The sequence below is a fragment of the Bos mutus genome, chromosome 25 (assembly GCF_027580195.1).
Source record: "Bos mutus isolate GX-2022 chromosome 25, NWIPB_WYAK_1.1, whole genome shotgun sequence".
NCBI classification, from domain to species: Eukaryota; Metazoa; Chordata; class Mammalia; order Artiodactyla; family Bovidae; genus Bos; species Bos mutus.
In genome coordinates this window covers 39,343,612-39,361,927 of record NC_091641.1, presented here as the reverse complement: position 1 = coordinate 39,361,927, position 18,316 = coordinate 39,343,612, and the positions used below count along the sequence as shown (strand labels likewise).

The window sequence follows — 18,316 nt, the reverse complement described above, 5'->3', positions numbered from 1 at the left end:
GAGTTTGTGGTTCAATCTTCATTTGATCCTCCTCTTTTCTTACATCCCTCTCTATATGTCATTTTATTCTTTGGCTGTGTTAATTTTTTTCTTTTGAAGTATAGTTGATTTACAATGTTGTGCTAATCTCTGCCATACAGCAGTGTGACTTGGTTATACACATACAGACATTCTTTTTTTATATTCCTTTTCATTTGGTCTATCCCAGGAGACTGGATATAGTTCCCAGTGCTATACAGTAGGACCTTGTTGTTTATCCATTCTCAACATAATAGTTTGCATCTACTGTCCCCAAACTCCGAGTCTGTCCCTCTCCTTCCCCCTCTCTCTTTATGTCTCTCTAAATGGAGAATGAACTAGAACCTAACATTCCACAGACCCACAGATTGGCCGATAGAGCTCAGGAAGAATAGTAACAGCAGCCCCATCTCCTTCATGGTCTTCTGTATGCAAACAGAATCTCACAGTAATCAACTGAGTGACAACAAATGCAATTACAACTACATTTTCTAAGCGATTTATTTATGAGGTCCAGCCACAGTTCATTAATCCAGGTACAAAAGTGATTTGTAGTGATCTAGTCTGCTTGTTTTTCTTCAGGTTTCCTAAGTCCTCAAGACAGGGGAAGGTAGAATGAAGGAACACATCCTTGCCAAGGGTCCTGAGGGAAAATGAGGATGGGCTCTGTCTCAGGAGCATCTTAGGTGCTAATTCTTAAGGATTTATTAAGCAACAGCTGTGTACTCTGAAAGCCTTGTATCATCTGTATGTGTGTTCTCTTTATCCTTACCACTATTTGTGACCTACTTCTGCTTCTGTTCCATAAACTCCTTGGGCACGGGGACTGTTTTTTTATTGATTATATTCCCCACAGCACTGGAACCCAGTAATGACTGTCGAGTGTATGGATTCAAGATTCAAAGCCAGGAGCCTGAAGGGAGATGCAAAGTGTCCGGTATTCAGGGAGGCCGTGGCCACCCCCACTGGACAGATGGTCAGAGGATCCATGTTCTTCTCTCCATCATGTGTCCTGGGGCTGAGGATAGTTTGAAGGGGCCCAGGGGGAAAGTAGCCAGTGGCTGTGAGGGATGTGGGATTTGGCTGTCACATTGTAAAAGGAGATGTCCCCATCTTGTAGTCAACGGAGATGCCCCCATGCCAGCAGGGCTCCCCCATCTGGATCTGGAGAAAGGTGCATGCCTGGCATTCAGTTTACTGCCTCATTGTTTCTACCAAATGCCCATTCTCTGGTGACAGAGTCATGTTCTCCTTGCTGCTCGTGGCTGCGTTGCAGACACCCAGGACCCACCCTGGCTTGTCTCCCACCTTCACTTCTCAGTCATGGTGGCTAGAGAGCAGGCTCAGAGAGCCCAGCACCACGAATCAGCTATAGAATTTTCCTGGACTAGCAGGTAGATGGTCGCACTTTTTTTCCCCAAGGCTCTCACTCTTCACATCATCAGAGAAGATGAAAGATGAGGTTGGAGTGGACAGTTTCTGCTTCCAGAATCACATTAACTGCAGAGAGAACAGAATTCCTGACTTCAGGTCCATGGACAACATCCCCACAGGGTTTTCCCCACATCCAGGAAACGTGGACAGGGTCCTTCTTCAGGAACGCACTGGGGGACCGAGCAGGGACCCAGCAGGCCAAGGCTACTCGCCTCAGGGTGCCTGACCACCAATCAGTTCTGCAACTACAGAGAAAAAGGAGATACGGGCAATGCTGAGCATCCCCAGTCAGAGGGACTACATCTGCCCCAATCCCCACAACAAGGAAAGACAAGGACCCCTCCTCCCTGCTCAGGACCTGCCTGGCTTCCTCTGACTTCACAGGCTGCCATTCCTCCCTGGCACCCAAGCCGGCCTTGGATATTCTGTGGTCTGGCAGTGACCCTGGCTCAGAGACTATGAGAACTTGTCATGACTTTTCTCCCACCTTTGTTATAGGTTTTTTTTTTTTTTTAATCTTCTAAATAATGCCTAGAAATCAACAGCACAAGGGACCCCTGGCCAACACAAACTACCACCACCATACTCACCATTGAACGTTTCCACTTCTGAGCGCAGGGTCTCTAAAAGGAGAGAAGGAGTTTGAGTTAGGTTCCCCAGATGGGGACAGATCTGGGACAGGCTGAAGGCAGAGTCAGAAAGGACAAGGAAGATAGAAAAGGGACGCCAGGGGGTCCGGGCTACATGGCTCTTGAAGGCAGGTGAGGGGGCGCCTCCCATTCTCCTGCAAGCCCACCTACCCAAGAAGTGCTTCACGCGCTTCTCCACAAACTCTGATTTCTGGTAGAGCAGGTGGATCTTCTCTTTCACCTCTGGTGGTGTGGCCCACAGCTCAGGGACAGTCACCATCTTGGCCCTAGAGGCAAAAAGACCATTGGCAAAAGAGGGCTGGAGCATGGGGGTGGCCCAAGGTCTCATGAACTGGAAGGGAGGTGCAGCTTCCACCAGGCACACCCAGCCCAGACCCACTTCAAAAAGAAAGCTTCCTTCCTGGGCTTCAAGTTCTAAACACTGGTCCTCAACACTGGCCAGGGGGTGGGCTCTCCAGGGGAGTTTTAAAAACCACAGACACCAGGGGACTTTCCTGGCAATCCAGTGGTTAACACTCCGAGCTTCCAGTGGAGAGGGTGAGGCTTGATCCCTGGTTGGGGAACTAAGGCCCTGCATGCCGCAGAGCAATTAAACTCACACAAGGAATACCCAGTGCAGCCAAAATTTAAAAAGGAATAGGGGATTTCCCTGGTGATTCACTTGTTAAGACTCCACTGCAGGGGCCACAAGTTTGATTCCTGATTGGGAAACTAAGATCCAAGATGCAGCCCAGCCATAAAATAAATGTAAAAAAATAAAAGGAATGGAATTCTGGCACATTCTACAACATGAATGAACCTTGAAGATACGCTAAGTGAGATAAACACAAAAACATAAATACTGCATAATTCCACTTATATGATGTAGCTAGAGTAGTGGAATACATAAAGACAGTAAAATGGTGGTTGCCAGGGGTTGGGGGAGGGGAGATTGGGAAGTTGTATAATAGTACGGAGTTTCCTTTTGGGAAGATGAGAGAGTTCTAGGGTTGGATCATGGTGATGTTCAGTACTGTGATGTATGATGATATGAAGGTACTCACTGAACTGTACATTTTTAAATGCTTAAAATGGCAAATTTTGTGTTACATGTATTTCACCACCAAAAAAAATTCTTCAAAAAAATGGATGCTTGGGTCATACCCCTGAAGATTCAGATTTAATTTTTCAGCCAGGGCCTGAATGTCAAGATCTTGTAATGTTCCCTTGAGTGATTGTAGGTTCCAGCCTCCTTCCCCTTCCCTTCCTCCCCTCCCTTCCCCATCTCTTCCCCTTCTCTTGCCCACCCCCTCCACCGCTGCCTGCTGGGCTTAGAAGATCCACTTCTGGAAAGTGCCTCTCTCCCTGTGCCTGCAAGCAGGCAGTCCTGCAGGAACAGTTTTCACAAGGTGAATTGCACAGGACACAGGCTGTTCGGGGAGGTTTCCTAGGAAGCCACCACCATGTGACAGGCATGTTCATTGGGTTCCATCTTCAATCCCACACTCCCCTCCTGATCATGCTCCCATTCTCCCTACACAAATCCAGAAAGGCCTTTGGAAGCTGCAGGAGATGGGAGGAGGCACATCCCCAGGGTTGGGAGCATCTCCCTCCTAGGGCTGCCTCTCCAGATGCTGCCTGCAGGACCCCCCCCCCCCCACCAAGGGATCATCAGGGGACCTCTTGGTACCTGTGCAAGGTGACTCCAATGTCCTAGGAGAGAAAAGAGGGAAGTTCTCCATCACCAGTGTTGTAAGGGCTGTGCTCACTCCTGTTCTCCCTGCCCCAGAGTATCAGCAAAAACAGGGCCCCTCTCCCCAGTTCTAATCACCAAGGTGGCAACTCAGCTGGGGCCTGCCCACAACCGTACCCAAAGTCTGCTGACACCTGGGAGATGCCGGGGGATCCCCTAGATTCTAGGCCACCATGGGTTCCTGAAAATGCATTGCAGGGGTCTGGGCACAAGAGGCATTATGGGTCAGCAAGGACAAGTCCCACCCCAGCCCCAAGGGCCTCACCACTGGGTTGGGGAGAGCTGATGGCAGTATTGGGAGCCCCTGTCATCCTACTGGGCACAACGGACAGAGGAAGGCCAGGCTCAGCCGCACTCACCTTCATAAGCTCCCACTCTGGCTGGCACTGCTTGGCCTCCAGCTCCCCAATCAGCTTGTCGAGAAGGACGATGTCCCTCGTCCTTTGGGTGCCATATGTCTCCCTAACCTGGCCGATGGTCTGGCCCAACTCCTCTAACCAGGCCACAAAGAGCCGCTCCTGCTGCTCTAAAAATTGGCACAGCTGCTCCAACTGGTACTGGATTCTCTGCTTTTGGGTTTCAGCTTGTTTCTGGGGAACAGAAGTCAGGGAGGTGTAAGGGCCTGTGTGCTCAGGGAATACCCAGAAGGCCACCTTCCAAAGGGGGAGTCCTCTGTCCTCCCCCTGAATGGGGGCAAGTCAGTCCATCTATTTGGATGCAAGTGAACTTGACTTCCAATACTCTTGCACACTGGCCACCCATGACTTTCTCATCACTAGAAAGTTGCAATGGACAGGTGAAGTTGCTCTAGGATAACTTTCTTTCATCCAAGGAGGGAGAGGACCCTTCACATAGACTGTATAGAAGAAACCTCATTTTTGGCTCAAAAGGACAGGACTAAATCTCTCAAGTTCTTTTGAACCAAAAATGTTTCTGCACCTTTTGTTGTTAATTTTTAATATGGGCACATTCATTGATTAGCTAAACTGCTAGACACAGCAAAGACTGCTAGTGGGTAGAACTCTGGTGTAAATTCCAGACAGCCCAGGACCTCCCAGGACGCTTTGTGGATGTTTGCCTGGCCCCTGTTCCCCTGCCACCTGTGGTCTCCTAGTTGACATATGATAGTGGTTTCGACACTGCCTGGTATTTTTCTGTAATTAAGGAGTAAGACTATGAACTCGATGCGTGCAGAACCACACACCTTCCACGTTACAGTCAGCAGCCTTTGCTGAATCACATGCTGGGTTTCGAATGTGGAAGAGTGTTCTCCCAGTCTTTACAGCACAGCACCACAGACACACACCTGTGCCTCTGGTCCGCACGAGTCACTTTCCCCATCACTCACTGTCTGAGTCTAGACTATCAACAACAAAACCAAGACTGGGTTGTGGCATTTGCTGTTTCTGTGGCATAGATGGGCTTCTCTGGTGGCTCAGACGGTAAAGAATCTGCAGTGCGGGAGACCTGGGTTTGTTCCCTGGATTAGGAAGATCCCCTGGAGGAGGGCATGGCAACCCACTCCAGTATTCTTGCCTGGAGAATCCCCATGGAGAATCCCCATGGATAGAGGAGCCTGGTGGGTTACAGTCCATGGGGTTGCAAAGAGTCAGACACGACTGAGCAACTAAGCACTAAACATGTGGGCATAGATACTCCCACATGTGTCTAACTTGAGACATGTGGTGAGTCTCAAGCTTCCAATGTGATGTTCCTAAACATGGAATCTGGGACACCTTTTGTGGTTGATGGCAGTAATGTGGACTTTTTTTTTTTTTAAGAGGACGGGTCAACCGTCCTGTTCAATGGCCTATATTCTAAAATTCTCTGATAGTTTTGCTCATGATTAAATTCAGGAGAAACATGGGGTAGGGGGTGAGGGTGCCATAGACCTAATGCCATGCTCTTTCTAGCCCATCCCATTGGGAGGCAAAGACTATCCAGTTTGCCATCATCAGTATAGGGATTCTATGGTTGGTAACTGGTTAAGGAGGGGTCTACGGTCACTACTGTAAATATATATTATTTCCTTTATAATTACTAAGTAATTTGGGGAGTGGTAGTTTGAGAGTATATAAGTATGCTGTTCTCTGCTGGTTTTTTCCTAAAAAATTTAGCTTCTGTTGCTGATCCCTGTTGGTGCCAACTGTATAGTGGAAATCTTCTAGTTCAATTATTCTTCTTCTGTACTTGTTTTAGCTGGCTTTCTGCTGTAAAAAGGAGGTTTCCTACCCTCTTTTCTATGATTAAAAAAATTTTTTTTTCATTATTTGAAAAAGGAGGAGGAGGTGAAGGCCTGAAAACAGCATTTCCTTTTCATAAGGGCCCATGTCACTGCATCTGAAGGGAAGGCTGGACACTTTTCTTTCCCTGAGCAGCCCAGGCTCCTGCCTCAGCGTCCTCCACTCCACCAGGAGCACCCCTGACCTCTGCTCCACCCACAAGTTCAAGCCACCTGGGGTTATAGGAAAGGGTTTTCATTTGACTACCATTCAGCTGGCTCAGAGGTTAAAGCGTCTGCCTGGAATGTGGGAGACCTGGGTTCAATCCCTGGGTCAGGAAGATCCCCTGGAGAAGGAAATGGTAACCCACTCCAGTATTCTTGCCTGGAGAATCCCATGGACAGATAAGCCTGGTAGGCTACAGTCCATGGGGTTGCAAAGAGTCAGACACAACTGAGCAACTTCACTTTCTTTCTTTCTTTCAGCAGTTTCCCAAAAGTCAGACACCTGGACATCTGCCACCCCCCCTCCTTCTCATCCTGCCCTTTGTTTTCTTTGCCTGTTTCTCACTGCCGTGTGGTGGGTCCTGACAAGTTTGGAATTCAGGGAGATGAAATCCAACCAACAGAAATGCATCAGACAAATCAAGGCTCTGTGGGTTAGGCACCTCCGCACGAAGGCAAAACAGAAGCAACTAAAGCATCCAAGAGTCTGGACGACACCTTAACAGGAAGGCTACTAAGTGGTACTTATTGGAATCTGCAGTGTTACAGAACCACAGTTTTAAAAGACAATGTCCACTTTAACCATATATTTTAAAAATAAATACGGCTTTTGTAAAAAAAAAGATAACAGCAATTATGAAAACAACATGGAGCAGTATTTAAAGTAGAAAGTCTCTCCTCCCCTTTCCTCAATCTCATTCCTCACTTACAGCATCCGTTTCTCTAAACCATTTTGTGGTGAGTCTAAGAAAGTGTGACCGGGTCCTGGGAGATGCCCCTTGCTGGAGGTGGACTCCATCCCCAGGGACAAGCCCATCTCTGGACACCTGTTATTCCCTGCCCCCCAGGAGCAGACGACTCTAAATATGTGATCAGCTATGTTTCCCTGTGAGCCAGTACAGGACTTGAGGGACCCCTGCTCACTCTGGGTTCCCTGCTTCCTTCTACAGGGGTGAACCCAGTCAATGACAGGCCACAGACCACCCCCAACCTTACCAGGGAGTTCACTGTTTTCTTATCGCCCTGAGATCTCTGCTCCTCTCCAGATTTTCTCAACTCCTTCAGATGGTCCAACTGCTTCTGAATTTGCTCCTGAAAAACACACACACAAAAAACATTTGTTGAAGCTTAAACTTTGGCCCCTGCCATCTTTAGTTGGTGCCAACCCTAGATGGGAAAATTTGCTTCAGGGAATAAAGCTGGGGGTGCTGCAGCCAGGAGCATGGGGAGAGGTAACCAGAGGAAGAATGACCCCATCACACCAAAAGAAGCAGAGCCAAGAGGTGGTGAGGAAGATTTCTTGTAAGCACCTGGATTCAGCCAAATCTGAAGTTAGATTCCCATAGACCTCTGAGCTACGTGCAGCATCCCTCTTTGCTGGCTCTATTTGTATGTGTTTGCCATTTACAGCCCAAGAATGCTGGCTAATGCACCAGCTCCTAGCGTTTCAGGGAACCCCTCTGGTGTGTTCAGGTGCCCAGCAGAGAAGGGTCCCAATGCAGGAAGCCCTACCTTGTATTCCAGGGCAGCCTCCTCAATGGGGCGCACCCGGTGGCCCCGGTGCTCCTGGCTCAGCCGGCAGATAAGGCAAATGAGCTCCCCATGGTCCTCGCAGAAGAGCAGCTGTGCTTGCTTCATGTGACGCTCACACTGTGGCAGGCTCTTGGGGTTCAGACTGGCCATCTGCAGGCCCTCCTGCCACTCACGGCTTCCATGGCTCTTCCCCGGGAGCAAGTCCTGGCACCGGGGGCAGCTGGCTGAGCGGCTGAGTGAGGCCTCAGGGTCCCTGGAAGCCGCAGAGCAGCTGCAGGAGATGTGCACACAGCTGCCACCAACCGGGTCTCCTTCCTGGGCACGGCAGAGAGGACACACAGCCTTGTCCTGCAGCCTCCCTGAGGACACAGCAATGGAAAAAAAAAGCTCCTGAGTGACAAACCCAAGATGCTACCAGGGGACGCTGCAAATCAGCGTGGTGAGAATCTGTGCCTGGGATGTGAATATTCTCTGTTAGACTGAGGCCTTTTCCTAGCTTGGCCTCCCCCAACTTCCCTCCAGTGAGAACACTCGGACTGAGGGCTAAGGCCTGGATCTCATGCCAGTCCTGAAACTTGGAATTGTCAGGCATTTATCCTAAAGAAAGGCGTTTTGCTATAAATTCTATGCCTTCCTCCTGCACATACACTGACACAGGTGGTATAAAGATGGGAAGACATTCTACTGGTGTTGGCTTTACCACATACCACCACTGAGAGGGTGCATAACTTGAGTTCTCAGGGGATGGTTACTCGCTAATGGTTGAACCCAGAGACCCTAGCAGAACCCCTGGCACCTGGTAAACATTTGGGACGTGTGTGTTGAATGAAGGAATGAATGAGCCACTGCTCACATTGTAATTCAGAAAACATGATGTGAAAGTACAGCAGTAATTTTACAAGGCTGAAGGGTGTAACCCACCGTGATGACCTACAGCCGTGACCAGCTCTGCTCCAAGACCAGCACAGCTTCATAAAACAGAAATAATAGGAGACACAAGAGGAAATAGAAACACACTTAATCCGCGAGTCCCCTCCCACCACCTCCTCTCTCAGGGTCCCAGGAACTCATATCTGTAAGTGAGACTGCGAGCTCCCCAGTGACAGTTTCCCTCTTCCCTTATGATGACATTGTTTGTGGTCCATATTACTGCTTCCTCACCCCTGCTCCCCCAAAACTACATTTCCCAGCCTCCCTAGCAGTTAGGTGTGGTCATGTGACTCCAGACACACCTCATTTCATTGCACTTCCCTTTATTGGGACACTTCATTTTTTACAAAATAAAGGTTTGCGACATCCCTGTGCTACCAGATGATGGTGAACATTCTTTATCAATAAAGTATTTTTAAATTAAGGTGTGGATGTTCCCTGGTGGTCTGGTGGTTAGATTCAACCCTTTCACTGCCATGGCCCAGGTTCAGTCCCTGGTGGAGGAATGGAGATCACACAGCCATGCAGTGAGGACAAAAATAAAAGGTATATACATTGTTTTTTTAGACATAATTGTACACTTAATACAGACTACAATATAGTGTAGACATATATACTGGAAAACCAAAACTTTGCTGTGACTGGCTTACTGCAATATTTGCATTATTGCAGTGGTCTGGAACAAAACCCACTTTACTGCTGAGGTATGTCTGTACATTCTGGCCAAGAAGCTGTAAACAGAGGCATCATGGGCAGCATCTAGAAACTTCCAAAAACCTTCCCTAAGTGATACCATTCTCCTTTGTCCCTCCATCCTGTTGCCTGGAATGAGGATGCTACCATCTGAGACCATGAGCTTCAAACTCTGTGGAGCAGAAAAGCAGCAGGAGCTGGGGTTCCTAGCCAGAGGGTACCACATTCATCCCAGACTATGTGTCATTTTTGTGAAAGGGGAACAAATGTCTATCTTGTTTCAGTTCTGTTACTTTGGTGTTTCTGTCATTCACAACCCATCATCCTAAGTTCTGCCTCTAGTAAAAGAGACCTACAATTTTGGCCACCAGCTTCCTCTCTGCTCAGAGAGACAGACTGGCAGAATCTCAGCCCCTTGACATACTGCCATGGAGTACTGTAAGGTGATATTTACCTAGTCTTTCCCAGATGATCAACCTGAGGTTCAGAAGCCCTTGGGGATTCTAAAGAAGTGTCTAAGAGCTAACTAGCTGAAATGTATTCAACATTGCAACATTTTGTGAAGATGTGCAGATATGCCTTTTTTCAGGATTCAGAACCTACAATCAGATTTTCAAAGGATTGAGGCCCTCAAGGTGGACTCAAGGGTCCAGTGAAATGGTTAGAGTAGAGACAAAAGCAGGCTTATGCATCTTCCCAGGTGGTGCAGTGGCAAGGAATCTGTCTGCCAGCGCAGGAAACACAGACATAAGTTTGATCCCTGGGTTGGGAAGATGCCCTAGAGTAGGAAATGGCAACCCACTCCAGTATCCTTGTCTATGAAATTCCATGGACAGAGGAGCCTGGCGAGCTACAGTCCACAGGGTCACAAAGAGTCAACTGTGCACACACACGGGAAAACCTGCACCAGTCATCATTCCTAAGGATACCAGGTCTTCTGGACCCTGAGGTCCTTTCTTACCTGAAGATGGAGAGACTTCTGGATCTGAAGGCTCATGGGGCACACTGGAGGCCTTCGGAGCCCCAGTTCCACTCCTCTCTGAAGGAGCTGTGGGTTCTAGATGCTCCCCAATCATCATCTTTCCAGCCAGTGGTACACTTAAAGGTGTATTCCTGAGTGCTGTCCCCTCCAGGGTCGTGGCATGCCCTGGATTCCTGAAGCCTTTCTCCAGAGTCACGGTCGGTCCCGTTTTCAGAGTGGCCACTTCGCTGGCAGTGGTTGCTGAGCTTGGATTCTCAGTGTTCATTTTCTCCTGAAGCAGAAGAATTTCTGGATTGAGGGGTCCTGTCTCTTCTGGAGAAATGGTAAGTTCAAGACTTTTGGGTCGCTTCTTTCCTGAAGGTAAATATACTTCCGATATCTTTGTTTCTTTCCTTCCTGGGGACCCAGCCAACGACCCGCTGGTGAGTCCCTGGAGCCTTCCTGCAGAGCTGGCGTTCCTCCGCAGCCTGACGCTTGGACAGCTCCCTTTCTCCTTCTCTCGCGGCACCTTGGTGAGGAAGGGGCTTCTCTTGGAAGACAGAGTCGTGTTCTTGGCCCCCAGCTTGCTCTGCACCTCCAGGCCCTCAGAACCTTTCTGATCTCGTTGTTTGCCCAGAGGCTTCTTCTGGGGCCCCCTGCTAGCCTCAGGCTGGCTGGAGGGTGGGCAGCCAGCCCCATCAGCACTTTGTCGCTGCTTGTCACCTTCCAGACCATCTGGGGTCTTTAGGCTCTTGGGCTTCATCTCCCCAGAGGAACCCGACATTGCTGAGCTGTCTGTGTCACTTTCTTGTATCCGACACTCTGAAAAGACAATGAGATGAAAAGGCATGGGAATGCCCGGTGCTCACAGTCAAGATTTGGGGAAAGGGAGAGAAGAGAGAACCCCCTCAGAAATTAGGGAAGTTCAGGACATTCTAGACAATGGCAGTCAATTAGCATTTAATAAGATCATATTCATTATCTGCTGTCTTATTTCTGAAGTAGTACTTTTCAAACTTTTTTATGCAGAAGTTGTTTCCAACATAAGGTCTTACATAGAATAGTTTATTGGTATACAGTAATTGGTATACATTTGTGTGTGATTTACAGATCTACAAAACTCAGTTATCAGTCAATAAAGATAGGTGCAAAAGTTTGAAATCAAGGGTCATGAGGAACAGGGTGGAGAACACGTGTACACCCGTGGCGGATTCATGTTGATGTATGGCAAAACCAATACAATATTGTAAAGTAATTAGCCTCCAGTTAAATAAATTCACATTAAAAAAAACTTTAGAAGCTAATATTTTGCTGTAAATTTGGTTTCATGAAATGAATAAAATCCTAACTTATTCAGTTCAGTGTAAACAGTTTAAAAAACAAGTTTGCCTGGAAATGTCAGGGCAATATTTAATTAAACATAAATGACAGAAAGGGCTGAATTTCAACATCTCCATAAAAAGGAGTTCAAGTATAGTATGAACTATCACACTGATGGCCTCCAGTATTTTAAAATTTGGTTAATGGCACATTTTAATATGAATTTGTTAGTTTTGTAAGTTAAACAATTCATAAATTTTGAATCAAGTATTTGCCAACTTTCTAAAGAATCCCTGAAATGTCTTTCTGGGATACAATTTGAAAACCACTACTAAAGAAAATAACCTATAATTAGCACCTTAATTTTTGGTTTGAAAAAGTCCATAGTAAAATTAAGATTGCTTAAAACACTTTGTTGTTGGCTTTCCAGGAAAACATATTTTACAAAAACTGCCTCAGGAACTGGTGAAAAACCCTGAAGAGGCTCATAACCAAGTTTTAAAATAAAAAAAAAATTAAAAATTATCCTCATTAAATTATACCAGGTTCAGATTACAGTCTAGCTTTATCACTCTTTCAAAGAGCAGAGAAATTTTGTTATGTAAACTGCTCTACCTCATAGAAGGACATGAAAAGCATTCCTGATATATTCTTAAAATCTAGATATAGAGGCGCTGCGAAGTCGTGTGGAGGAGCGTGCCCCCCAGCCGCCGCAGCCCCTCGCCGTTGCGGTATTTTGAAAAAAAAAAAAAAGAAAAAACAAATCTAGATATAGAAGAAAATTTCAGACATCGAAGAATAGTTTTTTTAAACTGGTCCCAGAGTAGCGCCCCTGCCCCCACCAAATCTCAAAAAAAAAAAAAAAAAAAGACTCTCGAAAAGCAGAAATCCAATAGACCACATTCTTTGATCACAGTGTAATAAAATCAGAAAGTGACAGCAAAGGGGTAGAAGAAGAAGGAAGGAAAAGAGGAAAGAAAGAAAAGATGAAAGAGAAATAAGGAGGGAAAGAAAGAAAAGGAAGGAAGGAGAAAGCCCTTTTGAGAATTTTAGAATACTTTTGTGACATGTGTTAGAGGAGAACTCAAAACTGAAAAGAGATAACAATGTTACCCATCAACCCAGTTGATAGGAGTGGTTAGTTTCTTGCTCAACCGAAGATACTCGTCTGTAGGTGTTAATGTCAAATGAAGTGAAGGACTCTACCAGCAGGCATCCAGCCCCTGCCTCTCCTGATCTGGCCCCATAATCAGAACCTCAACCTCCTGGGTTTGTTTGTTTTTTTAAAGCCACTGGGAGCTTTAGCTTTGCTCCAGCTGCAAAGACCAGAGAAGGGGACAGAACTTGATCAGCTGAAGAAGTCACAGGAGTTGTCGCAGACCTGGGACTCCGGACCCCCAAGTCAGTATGCACTGGCCTGAACACAAGTTCCCTCTTGTACCTTCCTCCCAACTCCACGAACAGCCAGCAGTTGCACTGAAAGAGGAGGGCGCTTGGGGCCGCTTACCTGGGCTGATCACCTGGTGAAGCTCCTCTGCCAGGAGGTGCTGGTTGATGGCCCTCAGGACCTGCAGGGTTAGCTGCACGGCATACTCCTCCCCATAGTGATTGACCATCAGAGAGGCCAGCTTCACTGGCTCGGCTGTCTGCAGTTGGCCCCGGGGGATCCGGAGGTGCTCCTTCTCCAGGCTGGTGTTCTGCAGCTTGAACTTGAACTTCTCGAAGTCATAGGGCAAAAGCTCTTCCAGGGAGTAGAGTAGATGGTCACTCCGGGTCCTGACCATGGTGGTGACCAGAAGAGACTGCAGGCAGTCGTCCTGCTTCTGAGGGAAGAAACTACTGTCTGTCCTGGTGCCCAGAGAGTGAAAAGATGCAGCTTGTGAAATAACGGAAAAGGCACAGGAAGTGCTCTGTGTTTTGGTGGGGAACCAAGACTAAGGCTGTTAGTGTGTCATTGCTGGCTTGCATCCTCTTCTTCAAAGAATCAGAGGTTTTTCCAGGTGGGAGGGCTCAATGCCTTGTCAGACACATGGTGGTCCTGCACGCCAGCTGTCACTGACCCAGGCTGGACTTCGGAGTGGTGGGTTAGTCTTTGAGGGAGGGTCTGGGATTGGATTCCAGATTCTTGATCTTTGGAAGCCTCTCAGATGCTTCCCTCCTTCCTCCCAGGAAGGTGGGAGTGGGAGTGGGGAACAGAGTCCCTGGTCCCATGCTGGAGAGAATCACAATGAGGGTCAGTCCCTCTGGTCAGCTTCTCTCCTCCAGACTCTTGGGGTTTTATTAACCCTCTGGAGCCAATGGTAGGAGGATGAGGAGCAGCAGATACAGCCCTGCAACTCTGCCCTTCCCTGTCAGAGGAGACAGGCGAGGTCTGGAGGCATGCCAAGAGAAAAGCCCTAGGATCACTCCTGTGGAAGTAGTTCCAGTTGTCTGGTTCTTCCAGGAACATAAAGGCCTAGGAATGCCACGCCTGGGACCACCACCGTGACTCATTTGTCCCAGAGTTGACTCTGCCATGACTTCCTAGGAGCAGACCCCGGAGGGAGGGCATCATACACGTACGGTTACTGAACACATGTTCTGGGCCAGGATGCTGGAGAAACAAGGGTGAAAAGGTGTCCTTAGGGCTCACAGCCCAGTGTGGGGCCCCAGCCATGGCCCCGAAGCTAATGGACGTGGTGTGGGCGGAGTGACTTCTTCCTCTCTTAACTGCTCTCTCTCTGCTACAGTGATTTTTATCCTCAATTTTGTTTCTGAAAAATTTCAAATCCACAGAAAAGTTAAGAGCATAGTACAACGAACACGTATATGCTCTCAACCCCTGTTCATCAGTTGTTTACATATTATGTTTGGTGATTCTCTCCCTCTCATACACCCGTGCACACTTCTGTTTTTTCTTTTTTGAAGCATTTAGGAATAAGTTGAAAACATATCAGGTATCATTCCAAATACCCTAACCATCCTAAATATTAAGAACAAGAATATGAGGATAATTACTTATGTATTTATTTATGGCCACGCCTCTGGGCTTGCGGAATGGAATCTTAATTCCCCGGCCAGAGACTGAACCTGGGCCACAGCGGTGAAAGCACCAAGTCCCAACCACTGGACCGCCAGGGAATTCCCAAGGATATTTTTTTTTTTCCAAGGATATTATTTTAAATAATCACAATACTGTTATCACACTCAGGGAATCTAATATTGTTAACAATACTACAATCCGTCTGTAATCAAATGCCCCAGTTATCCTGATAATGTCTTTGATAGCTCATTAAAAAAAATTTTTTTTCCTAACTAGAATCCAGTCAGAGATCATGCATTGCTTTTAGTTGTCATATCATTGTAGTCTCCTGTCATCTAGAACACTTTCACATCCCCCCATCTTTTATTTTTAACATTTTTATTATTAATTTTTTTTTTTTTTTGGCCTTGCTGTGCAGCATGTGGGATCTTAGCTCACCAACCAGGGATCAGACCTGTGCCTCCTGCACTGGGAACAGAGTCTTAATCACTGAACCACCAGGGAATTTTCTCCCCTCACTTTTTAAAATTAATTAACTTGTTTATTTTTGGCTGTGCTGGGTCCTTATTGCTGAGTGTGGGCTTTTATCTAGCTGCGGAGAGCAGGGGCTACTCTCTGGTTATGGCACAGGTTTCTCATCGCAGCGGCTTCTCTTGTTGCAGAGCATGGGCTCTAGGGTGCTCAGGCTTCAGTAGTTGCAGCACATGGGCTCAGTTGCTCCGAAGTACGTGGGATCTTCCCAGGCCAGGGATTGAATCTGTGACCCCTGAGTTGGCAGGTGGATTCTCATCCACTGAGCCACTAGGGAAACCCACCCCTCACCTTTTGAAATTCTTCCTTTGAAGACATTAATGTTTTAAAAAAAGTCTGTTCCAAGCACAATGTCCCTCAGTGTAGATTTGTGCGATTGTTTCCTCATTATTAGATTGAGGATATATCCTGTTTATCCTTGAGATCTCTCCATTGTAAAAGGTCATTTTCTTTCTTTGTTATTAACATGTAAACTGGCATGTGGAAGGGTCTTGTGCTCTCAGTCTTTCACCCCATGGTGTTAGCCTTCATTGATGATCCCTTCCTAAATCAGTTGCTAGAATGGTGGTTGCAAAATGGTGGCATTTCTATCACTGAGTTGGCAAATAATGCCATATCCTGATTGAAACTTGCTGTCTTTGTCATGAAATGTTTGGCTTACAGATATTTTTCCAAATGTTTTGTTGGTGATACAGTTACCTCTGAATGATGCTTACTCTGTGCCTTTTTTTTAAACTCTGTGCTTTATACCCATTGTTCTCTAAAATCTGTGCAGCATCCCTTCAGAGCAGGATTCATTCAGGATTCACTACAGCTGGGATTAGTGGGTTAGAGACCTGCCCCAGAGTCAGGGTTCAAACTCACTCTATTAACCACTTTGTAATACTGTCTCCCTCCAATAACGATACTTTATTTTACTATTCATCATTAACCCTGGATGTCACCTTTACGGCTGACCAATGAGGCTCAAAATGGGCCATGCTGATCATTCCAGCAGGTCAGTGACAGCATTCTGATGTCTGGCTGAACAAACAGCCCTGAGTATGATCAACCTGGGATCAAGGCTTCCTTGAGTTTCAATTGGTTGAATTTATATTGATGGTCCATGTGCTTTGTATTTTACAGACTATTCAGTGTTTGGGATTTAACAACTGATAACATCTGGTTTTCTGGATCCTGGTGAGAAAATAAGACTCAAACCCAACATCTTCCCTTAAAAAAATGGATGAACTCAAATGCACCTTTATGGTGCAAATATCAGATGTGTGAAATTCTCAGGTTGGGCCAGAAGGGTTTTAACTGGGATTTTTCTGGGACCAGGACCTGCACAAGATTCTGGAAGGCAGTCTCCCACTGCTTCCACAGAAGTGATGAAATTGTGCAATGCCACAAAGCATCCTTCCGGTTCCTGGGAGCTCTGACGCTGATCTGACTGGCCAGGAAACTCCTCTAAGCTAAGACTAAGGTACCTATGACTAAACTTCGTAGGAAGTGGGACTTTCCACTCTACAGCAGGATGTTTTGCAATTTCAGTGACGCTTTTTGCAACAGGAGCAATTCTGAGGCAGAGAGGTATTGAAAGATAGTGCTTTGTTGCTGCTGAGGCTTTCCTAGGTCAAGAGAGGCTCACAATGCTTTCATTTTTTGCGGTTCCAGTTATTTTTTTCCTTTTTAATATTTATTTATTTGACCACCCCAGGTCCTAGTTGAGGCACGCAGGATCTTCGTTGCCAAGTGCGGGATCCCCAGTTGCGGCATGTAGGGTCTAGTTCCCTGACCAGGGTTCGAACTCAGGCACCCTGCATTGGGAGCTCAGAGTCCCAGCCACTGGACCAGCAGGGAAGTCCCATCCAATGATATATTTTTAAAAATTTATTTATTTATTTATTTACTTTTGCCTGTGCTCGGTCTTTGGTGCTGCTCAGGCTTTTCTCTAGTTGCAAAGAGCGGGGGCTTGCTCACTAGTTGTGATGCGCCAACTTTTCAACACAGTGGCTTCTCTTGTCAGGGAGCACGGGCTCAAGGGCGCCCAAGCATCAGTAGCTGCAGCACATGGACTCAGTATTTGCGGCTCCCGGGCTCTAGAGCACAGGCTCAATAGTTGTGGCACACGAGCTTAGTTGCTCTGCAGTATGTGGGAATCTTCCTGGATCAGGAATTGAACTCGTGTCTCCAGCATCGTCAGGCAGATTCTTTACCACTGAACCACCAGGGAAGTCCCCAGTGATTTTTTTTTTTTTTTAATGAAGAAATGTGAAAATAGCATTATAGTCTTCAGGATGCATTTTAGATGTTTGATTAACAAATGGAGTGTTGATGAGCTCTTCTTTCTGTACATCTGTGACTATACATGTCTGTGTGCTTATTTGGGGACATGACAAATCTAGATCCAGTGGAACTGCTGCCAAGGGTCCAACCTGTGCTGTCAGCCCTGACACTCTGACTTTTTCTCCATTCCTGGTCATCAGGGGTATCACATTCGACAATATTCAAGTTTGCATCATTTGGGGCCTTTAAAATCAATATGTATTACCTTTATAATAAGAAAAAAGATAAGTTAAAAAATCATTTCATAATTAGTTTAGCTTCAAAGCACATATCAATCCTGTCTCCCCAACCCTCATGATAAAAGAGGTTTATGACGTTGAATATAATTAAGTGAAAGTGTTAGTCAGTCAGTCATGTCTGACTCTTTGTGACACATGGACTGTGGCCCACCAGGCTCTTCTGTCCATGGTATTCTCCATTAGAGAATACTAGAGTGGGTAGCCATTCCCTTTTCCAGGGGATCTGAACATAATACATATCTATTATTAAGAGAATAGAAAGCCCTGTTGGGAAGATTGTGGAAGAGTTCCTGTGTTAATCTGAAGTTGAAAATAATGGATCCCACTGTGACCCAAACTCTCCCTCATCCACCAGTATATTGAATTTTAAGGGAGAAATCTGAGACTTTGAGAGGCTAACCATTCAAGTTCAAAGTGAGTTTCCAGGTAATGAACTTCCCTCTGAGAAACATATTGTAGCTGTTGTCTCTGCTGCTGCT

General features: G+C 46.6%; 1 protein-coding gene across 1 annotated transcript; it reads right to left on the bottom strand.

Annotated features, from left to right (window-relative positions):
• Positions 1-302: 302 nt before the first annotated feature.
• MEFV (MEFV innate immunity regulator, pyrin) lies at positions 303-13,839 on the bottom strand. Its single transcript, XM_070362354.1, has 9 exons — positions 13,225-13,839; positions 10,398-11,219; positions 7,793-8,172; positions 7,277-7,372; positions 4,194-4,424; positions 3,772-3,794; positions 2,253-2,368; positions 2,043-2,075; positions 303-1,518 (listed from the first exon to the last, which is right to left on the bottom strand). Exons 1-9 carry the CDS (start codon positions 13,499-13,501, stop codon positions 1,460-1,462), a joined length of 2,037 nt encoding a protein of 678 aa, XP_070218455.1. The 5' UTR covers positions 13,502-13,839; the 3' UTR covers positions 303-1,459.
• Between the last annotated feature and the right edge of the window lie 4,477 nt (positions 13,840-18,316).